The 14,045-nt window shown below is 47.2% G+C and overlaps 1 protein-coding gene across 4 annotated transcripts; it reads left to right on the forward strand.

Moving 5' to 3' along the window:
- Positions 1–603: 603 nt before the first annotated feature.
- Positions 604–10,754, forward strand: ino80db (INO80 complex subunit Db). 4 transcript variants are annotated; one of them, XM_023827834.2, is made up of 11 exons: positions 604–1,122; positions 3,397–3,643; positions 3,773–4,566; positions 4,916–5,042; positions 5,152–5,376; positions 5,580–5,692; positions 5,896–6,029; positions 6,131–6,348; positions 6,652–6,809; positions 7,060–8,112; positions 8,274–10,754. In XM_023827834.2, the coding sequence occupies exons 2-10, from the start codon at positions 3,426–3,428 to the stop codon at positions 8,073–8,075; spliced, it is 3,003 nt and encodes a 1,000-aa protein (XP_023683602.2). In that variant the 5' UTR covers positions 604–1,122; positions 3,397–3,425; the 3' UTR covers positions 8,076–8,112; positions 8,274–10,754. The 4 variants fall into 4 exon arrangements, with proteins under 4 accessions (XP_023683602.2, XP_023683603.2, XP_072556375.1 ...); XM_023827835.2 differs by having other exon boundaries at positions 607–1,122; positions 4,937–5,042; XM_072700274.1 differs by lacking the exon at positions 604–1,122 and adding an exon at positions 1,123–1,227.
- The last annotated feature ends 3,291 nt before the right edge of the window (positions 10,755–14,045 follow it).

Here is a 14,045-nt window from a genome sequence, read left to right on the forward strand (position 1 = left end):
GTTTTCTTCAAAACATGCATATTTTTATGTTTCAGCTGTATATAAATTTATAGTTATTTGGTAGAGCGATCAAGGATTCTTGGCATTATTTACACATTAATGAAGTAATAAGATTTTCAAAATATCCTTGGGTAACTAAGTTAATATTCTGTGAAAATGATCAGTTAATGATTATTAATGTCCAAAGCATTATTATAACCTTAGAGTAACCATTTAATACTCTGCTTTTGGTAAATGTCATTGGTAATAATTGTAAAGCAAATAATCGAATGAATGAGAGTGAACGTAAGGCGCTAATCAAACAACATGCAAAGAAAAAGATAGTGGAGATGTAAGATTATTGTGGTGAAAAGGCGCAGCAAATGTTGAAAAGTTATTGTGTTAAGACGAACACTAAGGGGCTACGGGGATATTTGTAAAAAAAATGTTTTGAATTTTTCTTTGCACTTTTGGTATGGTTCTTTGGAGAGAATTAAAATGGTAACTTAAAATCAGTTACGGTTTACTGACGATGCCATGCCAGGAGTAATACTGAAAAGTATACGTGATCGGCCCAAGTGAGAGACTGTACGCAGAGGACTGAGAATCCCCACTGACAATTACACTGAAAACATGCAAGCGGACAGAGAAGGGACGGGAGCCCCGCGTCCTCTCATCATTTTGTCTAAACAAGTTAAACGTGCTTGCGCCCCAAACAGGTTACCTTTTCAAATACTGTTTAACAAATGCATGAAGGAGGACAAAGTCCCGAAAGTTGCCAGTTTCACAAATGCAATGCATTCTCTCCGGTTTAGTGTAAAGTTAAATTTCCAATATGGTAGGAGAGGTTGTTGTTGTACAGTCGGCTGTTGTCATGTCCCCGCAGTGCCGGTAGTGGTGCTGTAAGGAGAGTCTGCTGATGACCGAACTAAAACCCCAACAAGCTCTATACTGCTATTTTTTGTTGCAGATAAACTACATTTATTTGAATCATGGATCCCAGCAAAAACATTCACGGATAGAAAAAGGCTCGTTTAAATTAAAAATACCGAAAATCAGTGCATATATAGCCCGGTTATTTATAATTAGCATTTCCAGACTCCGTCCGGAGTGGATATTACATACTGCACATACCAATTGAAGGTAAGCCGACTTGCCGCGAAGCCTGGGGCTCGAGTGGAAGAGGAAGCGGGGAGCCTTGCCAGTCAAGGCCGCTGACGGGGCTACGCGAGGCCGTGGGATGCCAAGGTCCCGCAGGCCGCCGTTAACGTTTAATCTTGCAGGTTTATTTTACTTTCACTTTCATATTTTCGTGTAACGTGCTTTCCGTAAATATTAAAATGCAATTTAAAAATATTTTTACGCGATTATAGTACTTCGGCAACGAATAATATTGCTTTTTGTTGTTTTAAAGGCCCGTTTGGAGGGCCTTATCGACGTTCCCTTTGTTTGATGCTATATTTTAAAAATATGTTTATCCAGCCGCCACACGAACTTGTTTTTTAAGTCATTAGTGGAGTATTTTCGCATTCGGCTATTCGAGTTGCGCTAAGATGGACTTAGTAAGTAATTTATATGGCTTTTTATATTCGGTTTCTGGGGCTAAGTGCTTTGTGTACTTTTTAATAGCTGTGCTTCCTTGTTGCTCGCCTTAAACCCTTGCCAGTGCGCAACGTTTTTTGGCTATTTCCTTAATATTACAACTTCAGCAAGTTGCGTCCAGTTTGTAGTTATTCGTATATTTTAATGAAATTTGCGAGTCGCCCGGGTTTCTCAGTTTTTGTCGCCGTTTTGAAAGTTGCCCGTGCAGCCAGATCGACACTTTGTCCGGCGCACCAGCGCTTGCGTTTCCACACCGACACCGTCAAATCGTTATATTCATTACTGGTAGCACTGTGCCTTATTTTAAAGTAGTGAACGTGACATCGTTTGAAATAGAAGAGACTATTTTCTCCAATGTAGCCGAACGCTTAGCATTTCAACCGGGACCTTCTTGATCGCCTTATTATTTAAGATCAATATTGCATTATTGGTAATGGGTTGGTGATGTACACTGTCATTCAGTTAACATCAGACGAGATTCATGTAACAGGTGGTAACTGCATCAATCCAGATACATTTACAGGACATAACCAACCAACCAACTACCCCTCTGGCTGTTTCTAAGTTTGCTGATGGTCAAGTTTAGCTGGTAACGATTAGACCGTTTAGGGCGTTATTGACATTTTATACTGGAAGCTGTTATCACCAGTGGTATTAATGATTGAAATTCACGCTGACGATCGGTGTGCCTTTTAGTCGCGTATTTTAACAATCAGAAATTGATAGTAAATCGCCTGTAAGTATTAGTATAGTGTGAATAATGCTGCCGATTGCCGCCCCCCGGTTTAGGTCAGTACTCCTTACTCGGTTTGACACTCGGTGGGATCACAGTTCTCCGTTTTATCCACGTGTTACTGTGTTTTGATGCCTTGAGTGTCTGAGCATGCAGTGCCAGCGATCAGGCCGGATGCTGGATTATTTACTTCTCTAATTTACAATATATTTATTGACAGTGTGAATGCTGCATATTCCACTGCGGGCCATCAAAACTTCCAATAAGTCAAGGAGCAAATCAAGCTCTCCATTTCCGCATATAGACGTTACACGGTATCATGTTGCTTTTAATATCATGGACAAGTTTAATAAATTGTTTGTTTAATGGAAATCGTAGGGATATTTCATACAGTTAGTGTATTCTGGCAAAAATAACAGTAGCAGTGGTACCGGTGAGTGTGAGGGATTTAGAGATTCGTGGCTCAGTGGAGACAGGTTTTCTGGTTTATAGATTTTTCCATACTGTGGAAGATTTTTTTTTGTTTTCTTGAGTTGTGTGTTAAAGATACAAATAAAACAAAGGTATTGTCTAACACAAATATAACTGTATTGGCTGCTTTGAATCAAGGCTTAATCTCCCTTAAGTCTGGCTTATGTGTGACTTGGCAAACGCAGCATGTAAATTGTCAGTGTGGCTGAGCATGTAGCTAAATATTTACTGTGCCTTGTGACAGCATCAGACTTAGACAGGCTTTAATTTTTTCCCTTTTTGCACCCCTATCAAATGGCCATTATTTTAGGACATATAGTTGCAGATAATGACTTTTGGAAAGGAACGCGTTTAACGTGATAATGCACAAAATGATGGTTCAGTACAAATATTGTCTAATTACGGAAAATAGTCTCAGGCTCAGCAAGGCAGGAGCGGTTGTTTGGACGACTTCTAAAAATATTATCAATATTCACGCAGACTGTGAAACATTGATTATCCCAGAGAGTTGGGCATAGCCGAGTTTCCTGCCATGTCCGGCTGCTCGCAGCGCCACTCGGTGGCCCCACTGCATCCAGCGAGAGGTTGACCTTTCCCGCTTCTCCCATCAGCTGATGTTCTCAAGGACCAGAGTCACGTGATGTTTGAAGGCAAACACATACACTTCTCGGAGGTGGACAATAAGCCACTGTGCTCGTACAGCCCGAAGCTGTGCAAGCAGCGCAGGCTCAACGGCTACGCCTTCTGTATCCGCCATGTCCTGGAGGACAAGACCGCCCCGTTCAAGCAGTGCGAGTATGTGGCCAAGTACAACAGCCAGAGGTGCACCAACCCCATCCCCAAATCCGAGGACCGCAGGTGAGCGCTCCATCCACAGCTGTCGTCTTCCTCTCTGTGTCTTTCCTGTGCCCTGCAGTTCCTCATTCAGCAGTCGTGTCTTTCCTGCGACCCGTATCTTGATCGGCTCCATGTGTTTTGTCCTGTCAGATACTGCAACAGCCACCTGCAGGTCCTGGGCTTCATCCCCAAGAAGGAGAGGAAGAAGAAGCAGGACGTGTTGGACGAGATGCACGGGCGCCCCCACCTGGAGGCCGTGGCCCTCAACATCACGGTGCCACCGCTGGCTCTGAGGACGCCCAACGGTCTGGATGAGCCGCCGCCCTCCCCAACCCGCAGCCGCTTCTTGGCCCCTTCCGAGCTGGAGCTCCTGGACCCATTCGCCTTCCACGAAGACGAGACGGACGGGGAGGAGGGAGCTGCCGCGCGCAAGGGCTCCGCGGTCAGGAAGAGGCTGCAGAGCAGGCTAGCGCTTGACCCAGCGCTACGGTTGTGTAACTCAAACACCCTTTTGCCCCCACCAGAGCGCTTTAGCCCCTCCCCTCGACCGTGCCAGACGCCACCCTGCTCGTCCTCTCCCCTTCTTCCCGCCCTCCCGTCTCAGCAACCTGAGCGCTCATACCTGACTGCCCCCAGCTGCCCCACGCCCCCACAGGGTTTGTTATGCAAGGCGGCCCCGCCTCCACAGGTTGGCCCCTCTCCAGCCAGTGGCAACGCCCCCACACAGCCCACGGGCCCCATCCCCAGCAGGAAGACCACACCCACTACCACACCCACTGCCACGCCCCTGCCGCCTGGCAGCCAGGGCAGTCCACAGAGGCGTGTGGTGGTGATGCACCCTGTGGAGTTCTCCCCTCCGCCCGCCTGCCTGGCGCGAATTCGGCGCCTTGTGCAGCTCTGCTCCAAGAGACACCGGCAGCATGGCGACCTCTTCCCTCACCTAGGTACAGAACCCACTCCGTCTTCCTGTTGTCCTCCTAAGGCTTCAGCATGCTCAGCAGGGTGTACTAATTCAGGGATTATTTTTATTCGTTCTATTCTGTTCCCTTCTTTTGCTCTGTGACCCTCATTTCATAAGGCGGTCAGCTGAAACCTTCTTGCGGGACATTTTAGGAGATTGTTACTCCTTTGTAAAAGAAACCAAATAAGGGAAATGAAAGAACAGTCTGTCCCATAAAGTTTGGCTCAGGCCTGAATCTACCTGATGTAGCCTGAATCAGCCTAATTGATGTAAGTATGGTTTTGGGCATCCCACAGGAGTTAGCGACGGTCAGGCTAATGCTGAGTGTGCAGTGTCCGTTCTTTTGTGCGCAGGATTAGACTGGTCCGAGGACAGCACGGATGACGAGGAGGAGGAGATGGAGAGAATTCTGTCGTACGAGTGCTCCCGGAGGGCGCAGGAGCGACACCTGCAGGACGAGTATGTGACCTGCAAGTGACCAGAACACGCTGAGGGCCGCTGCACCGCTCTCCTCCGTCTCCTCTTTAACCCCGATCTCTTGTCGTGAACCCCCCCCCCCCCCCTGCAGCTCAGACGAAGATGCCGACAGCCCCCGCACCACCAGGCTGGTCCGACTGTGTAGCTTCCTGCAGCAGAAATACAAGCTCCTCTGCCGACAGGAGAGAGCAGCCATGCGTCAGAAGAGATACCGTTATGCCTTCCGCAAAGCCCTACTGCAGGCAGCCAGCAAGGACCCGGACTGTACTGGCCGCCTCATCCAGGAACTGCGCAGTGCCCCCCGGGCACCAACCAGGTATGTTCTACCCGGAGTGCTTAATGGCTCAGGTTTTGGAGAAATGAGGCTTCAACCCATTTCCCGTTAACTAATTGGGATAAAGCCGTTATTGAAGCAGATACCAGTTTACCCTGTGGCATTTGAGCTCCCCTAGTGGTGTGATATAAAACTGCAGTTGTTGGAGGGACAACACTCTGAGGAGTGGCTCTGTCTCCCCACAGCACCAGGATGTCATCTGCGCCGCCCAGTCCAGAGTCTGGATGCTGCACGGGCAGCACTGGGGGCCAGGCCTGCCGCGGCAGGGCGCTGCCCTTCACCCGGCACTGTTTCCAGCGTATCCTTTTTAGTTACCCATGGCATTCTGGGAAAACCTGACAGGGCAAGTGGCACACCTCTCAGCCTGGGTGTTTACGAGTAACTACCAATGGTGGGTCGATAGTAGGAGAGGTTCGAAAGTCTGAGATGCCCTCCTGCACCCAGGTTCAAGTGTGTGGCCTTCTTTCCGGAAAGTTCTGTGCCCTTGATTGCCCCCTACAGACATCCTGTTGAACCGCTCGCAGCAGCTGTTCTGCAGTTGCACCGCCAAGTTCGCCGACGGCCAGCAGTGTCCCGTGCCCGTGTTCGACATCACGCACCAGACGCCGCTCTGCGAGGAGCACGCCAAGAAGATGGTGAGCCTCCCGGCCGCCCCGGCCGCCCGGCCGCGCGCGCAGGATAATGCTGCTGCTTCACGTGTCATTAAGCGCCCTGCCTCTCGCCCGGCCCCTTCTAGGATAACTTTCTGCGGGGCGACAGTAACCGGCGCATCCAGCACCAACAGCAGCGGAAACCGCGCAAGAAGAGCAAGCCCCCTGCGCTCACCAAGAAACACAAGAAGAAGAGGCGGAGAGGGCCCCGGCGGCCGCAGAAGCCCATCCCCCCCGCCGTGCCCCAGGGCAACCTGGGAATGCCCTCCAGCCTCTCATTGCCCTCACAAGCTGCCAGTATCAGGTACACATCCAGCGCCCTCTGGTGCCTCTCCTTAGACTTCAGCTATTTTTAATATCACAATCAATATATTTATCGGTTTGATGTGTATTTAAAGCTTTTATTGACGGGATCTAATAATTTTCCTGTTTCTGTACAAACAGATTTAGTATCTCGAGGGTAGAACATCAAGGTCCTTGTGCAGAGTTTTGTCTCCTCCTTTAGTATTAGGCTTCTAGTTCCAGTTTTTTCTATATAAATGTATGTGTGTGTGTTTGTGTATATATCTATATAAAATGCAATGTATATGTTTCCTTTTTGCGGTAGGAGTCCATCGACTCCGGACCTGAGTGCAGATGAGCTTCCAGATGACATCACCAATGACATCACAGACATTCCAAATGACCTCGAGCTGAACCAGGAGGACTTCTCGGACGTGCTGCCCAGGCTTCCGGATGACCTGCAGGACTTCGATCTGTTCGAAGGTATCATCGTCTCTCTTAATCACATATTGATTCTAATAGTCTGTCCATCAGTTATCTCTCCCATTTTGCTGGTTGGTTACCATTGCTAATGATTCTTGCTTGGCTGGGCAAAGTCTGTTACTGGGTTATTCGGTAGCTTGGATTAATCGGTTACTTCCTGATGCTTCCTTGTTAGGAAGGTAATCAGCTGCAGCCGCAGCGCCTGTAAATTGCAGTGACCTCCCTGACTCCTAACGTGTGTGTCTGTCAGGCAAGAACGGCGAGCTGCTCCCCACCACGGAGGAGGCGGAGGAGCTCGTCCGGGCCCTCCAGGCCATGGGCTCCTACCCGGACTCGCTGGTGTGCCTGAGCTCCATGGGGGAGCTGTCCCAGCCGGACGGACCGGACCAGCGCTCCATGGCCACGTTCACCGGGCCGGGGACGCCGGGTGGGGGCATGGGCGACCTTCTGAACGGACGCCTCCCCGCCGAGAATTTCACCAGCCTGGAGCTGGATGACAACCTCCTGCACTCGGCCGGGGGCCCGTTCCCGCCGGCGCCGTCGCCCCAGGCCCCGCCCATCCCGCCTGCCCCGACCCTGACCGCCGCCATCAGGGGCGCCGCCCCCTCCCCTGCTGGGCTCCTGACGGACCGGACGTTTCCGGCTCACCCCTCCCACCTCCTGGCCAAGGCTGAGGCTGAGGCCCCGCTGGCCGCCCCCCCGCACTATGGCAGCGAGCATGTGCCCTCACCCTACAGCGACCACATGTCGTCCCCCCGGCCCGGGCCCTTCCAGACGGAGCCACCCCTGCTGCTGGAGGTCCCCCTCAGCGGCGTGCCGTGTCCCACCCGCTCGCCCTGGAGCAGCCTGCCTCTCTCCCTCACTGACCCCACGCACTTTGGCAGTCTGGTTGGCCCCGAGGGCCACCTGATGTCCACGTCCCTGTCCACCCCCCCCTCCAGCACACATTCGGCTACCATCCAGCCCACGGCTGCCCTCTCGGCTCTCCCCCCAAGCGGCCTGACGGGCCTGACCGTTCCCGCCCCCTCCTCGTCTGCCGCTTCCTCGTCCTCCACCTCTTTTCATGACCTCATGACCTCCGGTCAGCCCAAGCAGCAGCTCCCCCAGTTCAGCGCCGTCTTCGGTCATCAGCTGGTGTCACACAGCGGCATTCCCAAGGACGTTCAGCCCAGCCACAGCTCTACGGCTCCCCCTACAGGTTTTTCCATCGCCAGCGCCACCGCGGCCAGTGCCAACAACACGGCGCCCCCCTTCAGCAAGCAGTGACCTGGGAGTGTGCGGAGTGCAGGACGCAGAGGACCAGGTGAGAGCAGGGGAGCTGCAGTTTCAATGCTTTCGCCCTCCCCTTCAGAGGGGCTTCAGTGTAAATGCTTCAGCTTCCCTCCAGAAGAGCTTCAGTGTAAAATGCTTCAGTGTGTCTGTCTTGTTGGTCATGTGATATTTCCCCTTTTTGTGTGTCCGCAGCTCCGGGGCGCCATCGGCCACAGGGAGGACAGAGAGGGACGTCGTCCGAGAGAGAGAATCCCCGCCCTGCTGGCTGGAGCTGCCCTGCCTGGTTTGGTGAGCTGCTGATCCGTTCTTCAGGTCTTCGGATCACAGCCCTCTCGGCCTGCCCCACCCAAGTCTGCGACCCGCCTTGCTAGCACAGCGTAGTCGCCAGCGTGACGCGGGCTGTGTCACCCCCTGGGGGGCTCCCACAGCACCCGCCCCTCCCTCGCCTGCTACGCTGTTAAGGATTAACGAGCCTGATGATTGTGCCCGAGGGCTGGGGGGCTGCTCTCGAGGTCACGCCGTTTCTATCAGACTCAGAAACTCAAGCTCCGAGGTCTGAGCAGGCCGCACTCTGACTGTGGATCCCTTCTGGGCTCTTGGTTGGATGCCAGAGTTTCAAGCAATAACCTGTCATTATTATTTTTTTATCAGAGTATTTCAGCACATAGTATTGGCACCGCCTCTGTATTCATACCTTCACCAATTAACCATTCATAGCAGACTTAGAGTGCTGGGCCTGTTTATCCTCATAAAACCCTAAAGAGAAATTTGTGGAATATCACGAAAACTGAATGTCTGGCAAAGAGCAGATGGTCACTCGGGTCAGGGAGCTTATCCTTGGTTGGGAAGGAGAAGTATGTAACACCTGGAAAAAATGCAAAAAGTTCTATCCTGTCAGTGAAGACAACAAAACATCCATTGGTTCAAAGTGTCCCAAATCTTTTCAGTGGTGCTCTTTCAGTCTCAGTGCAAAAGCGGCCTTTCACAGGACGCCCTGGATCGTGACTACCTGAGTGGGGGGTGGGGTATGGTGTCTATGCTTCAGAAACTCCAACAGTGTCGTGCGCCATTGTGTCTGAGATGCCCGGTTAAGCGGCTTGGGAGCCAGAGGGGTCCTTCTTAGAGACTGTAATTCTGGGAGCATCACAGGCGTCCGTGTAGTGGGAGCGGAATCGTGTCCGGGGGGCTCAGGGGGACAGGGGAGGGCCCAGCTCTCATTGGCCGGGGGGACGAGGTGACCCGTGTCATACTGCTGTCTGACTGGAGGCTTCCGTCCCTTTAAGCGTCCGGATGTTAAAACAGGTGGGAAGTCAAAAAGAAATTACCTGGTGTAACTGCTCCAACTGCTTTACCGATGGTTTTATTACAGCACTAAACATGGGTTTTGGTAGCGTTTTTTTAGGAACTGGAATATTATAACTATTGTTATAAGTATTTAATATATTTATAGAGTAGCGGTCTCAACATTGGGTTTTATTGGTGAGTCAAAATGAGTGATATGGAATGAAAATTGAAAACTTATTTGCGAATTATAACTGATGGAGCCAGTGTTTTGTGGAGTATCTGTGAGCTTTTTAATAGCTATCAGAATCATCTCGTGATGGTTTGTTCTCTTCACAGGCTGAATGGATGCAGTAGGCTGTGTGTTGTGGAATTTGTGTCCCTTTCTATTGAGCAACTTTAATTAAGTAGCTGTGAGTATCTATGATGGCTTGGTGCACTTTTTGATAGCTATTAAAGTCCACACAGCAGTTGCCGCCAAACAGCTGGACCGAGTATGGGGGGGGGTGGATAGAAGCTGTCGCCCATAAACCAAACGTCCTTAACTTTTTGGGTCGCTTTTCCAGACTCTTACTTGAGGATGTCCTTAAGCACTGATGTGAAATTTGCAAACCTGAGACTAATGCAAACTCAGACTCTTAGCCTTGGCTAATGCTAACTTATACTCTTAGCCTTGGCTAATGCTAACTCAGACTCTTGGCTTTTGCGATAGAAGGCACTGTACCTGCAGCCTTGTAGAATTAGTACAGGAGCAGCAAAACTACATCCTCTTGGCTGTGGTCAGCCACGATTGGCTCTCAGGATCATTAATCCCCTCCCCAGCTCTGACCTTTGACCTTTGTTAGGACATGCCCCCTCTCTTTGACCTTGTCAGGACACAGACCCAGCTGTGGGGAAGGGCCTCCCCAAGTCTTAGGGATCATGAAGCCCAAAGTATGGATGGATTTTAATGTGCTGAGTCCCATTTTCGACTGGTGTTCTTTCGTAGCAGTACAGAGTTATGCCAGCTGGGATTTATAGCTTGTGTTTTTGCTCAAGTAGGGAGGAGACCCCCCCCCCCCCCCAGTATCAAAAGGAGAAAATTATTCTACAGCTCTAAAGGTTCTGGTTACCAGCCGAGATCCAGAGCGGCAGACAAATTCCTATACATTGAATGTACTGTATTACTGTTTTTAAAGATAATAGGACGAGCTAATAATCTAGTCACCTTTTGTTATTTGTCCTTGTTTAAGTTAAGGTATTTTTTGTATACAAAGGTTTACATTTTTATGTATATTTTTCTTGTGTACAAATTATGTAATATGTGTAAAAACACTGTATGTAATATCTGTATATAACGTGGCAAATTGATCTTTGTTTTTGGATGTATGAATAAAAACTTGCTGTGAGGTATTTGCTGACTGGCCAGTGCTGATTTGACTATATTTGTATTTCAGGGATAATCAGTCGTAGCCTTAACAAGGCTGCATTACCTATTTTACCCGCATATGCGGACGGTGTGCAAACGTGAAAAAAGATTTAGGCGCACTGGTGTGAGTTACTTGTAACATTGCCTAAGATAAACTGAATCATCAAAATGCAATCTCTGAGTGAGTGATTGAGTCACACGTCACACTGACTGGATATATTATATATTACTTTTTTCATGTTTTGAGTGGAGCAGCATGTCCTAAATTTTAAAGATATACACTGCTCGGCCAAAAAAGGTAGCCATTTAAATTTATATCAGCGAATACTTAAGAGCCAATGACTGGATCATTATTACAGCCCAGCAACGTCAAGCAGCAATAAAGTAGTCAGCTGAATACCTGAATCTACTGAATGGCCAGGTTACACCTCCATCCATCATAAATGGATTTTTTCTTCCCTGACAAGAATGCCAAGATTTATTGGGTTCAAATTGTCAGAGTGGTTCAGAGAGCATGGGGAATCATTTTCACGCATGACTTGGTCACCACCTTAACCTCATTGAAGGTCTTTGGGATGTGCTGAAGGAGCCTTTATGGAGTGGTTCAACTCACTTGTCAATACAGGATCTCAGTGAGAATTGAATGCAAATCTGGATGAAAATAAAGGGTGAGATGTTGCATAAGCTTGTGGAGACAATGCCATGAGAAATGTGCGCCATAATCAAAGCTAAAGGCGGCCCAACGAAAAATTCAAATGGAAACTTTTTTTTTTTTGGCCAGGCGGTGTATATATTATAATATATTAAGTACACGTAATCGCTATTACGGTTGGGTATAGGCGGTCTTATTTCGAAAAGTTATAAAAAGTGTCATATGTAATGTTTTCTGATATTCATTTTATAATTGTCGGAGCAACAACGCAAACAGAATAATAAGCTGTTTCAACCGGAAACAGTGCATTGCAGTTCATTTCAAATAAATTGCAGGGTTGCCAATAAGAACATAAGAACTATACAAACGAGAGGAGGCCATTCGGCCCATCGAGCTCGCTTGGGGAGAACTTAGCTCAGAGTTGTTAAAATCTTATCTAGCTCTGATTTAAAGGAACCCAAAGATTCAGCTTGCACTATATATGTTATCAGGAAGACTATTCCATACTCTGACTACACGCTGTGTAAAGAAGTGCTTCCTTAAATCCAGTTTGAAATGTTCTCCCGCTAATTTCCACCTATGGCCACGAGTTCTTGTGCAACTCTTGTGCCAAGTTTGGTCAGCTGGCTGGAGTGAGATTTGATTTTATATTTAAAAAAACATTATACCGTTCTTAAAAAACGTAAACTTAAAAAAAACAGTACATTACGTCTACTTAACCAACATTTTGTAAAATACATACTGCGTTTGAAAACTTTTAAGCTGTACGGTTTCATGACAGAGCATATTTATGCTGATTTAGCGAAAATGTTTCACTTTTTAATTTGGTACTATACATGCATGTAGCCGGATTATTTTTGTTTAATATGTATAATTACATAAAATGTTTATTTTGAATTTGTTAATTTGCTATCACGACACGGCATCATAGTTTCTTTTATAGAATATTCACACAACACAGATAAACCGGTTACATGCACTATATACGTATAAAGCATGGCAAAGCCACTCGGAATTACAGTATGAATTGTAATGTGGAATATGATAAAACATCAAAAGAAATACAAAAATTAAAAATCTAGTCAGTTTTGTCTGTTATTCTTAACCTTTCCATTACACTGGCTTGTCTGTGCTCCTAAATTTTTTTATCTTAGCGGCACAACTGTTCTAACAAAAGTTAGCGTAGAGCCCCGTTTAATGCAGGAAAAAGCCAGGTGAAGAGTGAACGTAAAAGTATGGAAGCCCGTTTCCGCCACCGGGGGAAAAAATATATAATTTAAGTCGAAATTTCGACTTAATATCTCGAAACAAGTTTCTAGCTTTAACTTTTCACGGAAGTAAGGTGGGGCGTTTTAATGACAGAATCGTGTTGTCCAGTACACAGACAACGATGCACACCGATTACGAAACACGCAATCAAGCAATTCAGCTGTGATACATTTGCTTTGCCCCACGGTGCACTGCCTAAATCACACTTTACAACTTACTTATGGATTAATTTGTGTTATCAATTAACTGTCAATATGTACGAAATGGAGCAAATGGCATGTAATATGGATACGATGTAATAATTAATAACTGTTAGAAAGTGATCTTGAAAATCCAAGGGGTGTGCATTGCCCCCAGACTCCACTGATCAAGGCACACTTCATAGGACATGACTTTCTCATTTTGTTTCAGAGCAATTAACCCTTTAGTGCATTGCCCCTATGGCATGTAATATGCATACAATGTATTAACTTTCTCTCTAACAACTATTAATTATCTTGAAAATCCAAGGGGTGTGCATTGTCCCCCAGGTTCCCCTGATCCATGCACACTGCATAGGACATGGCTGTCTCATTTAGTTTCAGAGCTATTAACCCTTTAGTGCATTACCCCCATGCTGTGTAATATGGATACAATGTATTAAAATCCAAGGGGTGTGTATTGATCCCTGTAGTCCACTGATCAAAGCACACTTCACTAGAAGTGTCTAGTTTTAAAGCTATTAATCCATTAATGTATTGTCCCATTGCACATTATACGGATACATTCGAACATTCAAATATTAATTAAAATTCGTACGTAAAGCAATCTGGGAAACAAAGGGGTGTGCATCAGTTGCCATGAGCCCAAAATGCTAAACCACCATGTCATTACAGCTGAAAGGACCTATTATATTAGCTATTAACACGACTTTGCACAAATCACGAAATGGTTTGAAGCGCAAAAATAATCGGTGTGCATCGTTGTCTGTGTACTGGACAACACGATTCTGTCATTAAAAATGCACCACCATACTTCCGTGAAAAGTTGTTAAAGCTAGAAACTTGTTTCGAGATAACTATCTCGAAATTTCGACTTAATATCTCGAAATAACGAGATAACTAAGTCGAAATTTCGACTAAAATTTTATATTATTTTTCCCCCCTTCCATATAAAAGAGATATACTTACAAGAATTTGGGATTTTTCTATTTTATCCTATTTTGTTGGCAGTACTGCAGCCTGTCCAGTAGGTGGTAGCAGAGCCTATTCTTCTGGAAAAAGGAACTTGCATGTGATTGCAGAAACGCCTTAGACACGATTTAGCTTCGCGAGCTAGAAACGGCACTACCATTTCCTTATGTGAATGAAGACAA

Source organism: Paramormyrops kingsleyae, chromosome 16, assembly GCF_048594095.1.
Source record: "Paramormyrops kingsleyae isolate MSU_618 chromosome 16, PKINGS_0.4, whole genome shotgun sequence".
In the NCBI taxonomy this organism is placed as follows: Eukaryota; Metazoa; Chordata; class Actinopteri; order Osteoglossiformes; family Mormyridae; genus Paramormyrops; species Paramormyrops kingsleyae.

What these genes read in the sequence shown, in the direction of transcription:
- ino80db (XM_023827834.2), top strand. Translation starts at nt 3,426, where the DNA reads ATGTTTGAAGGCAAACACATACACTTCTCGGAGGTGGACAATAAGCCA. An exon ending in CGACCTCTTCCCTCACCTAG is followed by an intron (nt 4,567 to 4,915) that starts GTACAGAACCCA and finishes CTGAGTGTGCAG; the next exon opens with TGTCCGTTCTTTTGTGCGCA. An exon ending in CACCCGGCACTGTTTCCAGC is followed by an intron (nt 5,693 to 5,895) that starts GTATCCTTTTTA and finishes TGCCCCCTACAG; the next exon opens with ACATCCTGTTGAACCGCTCG.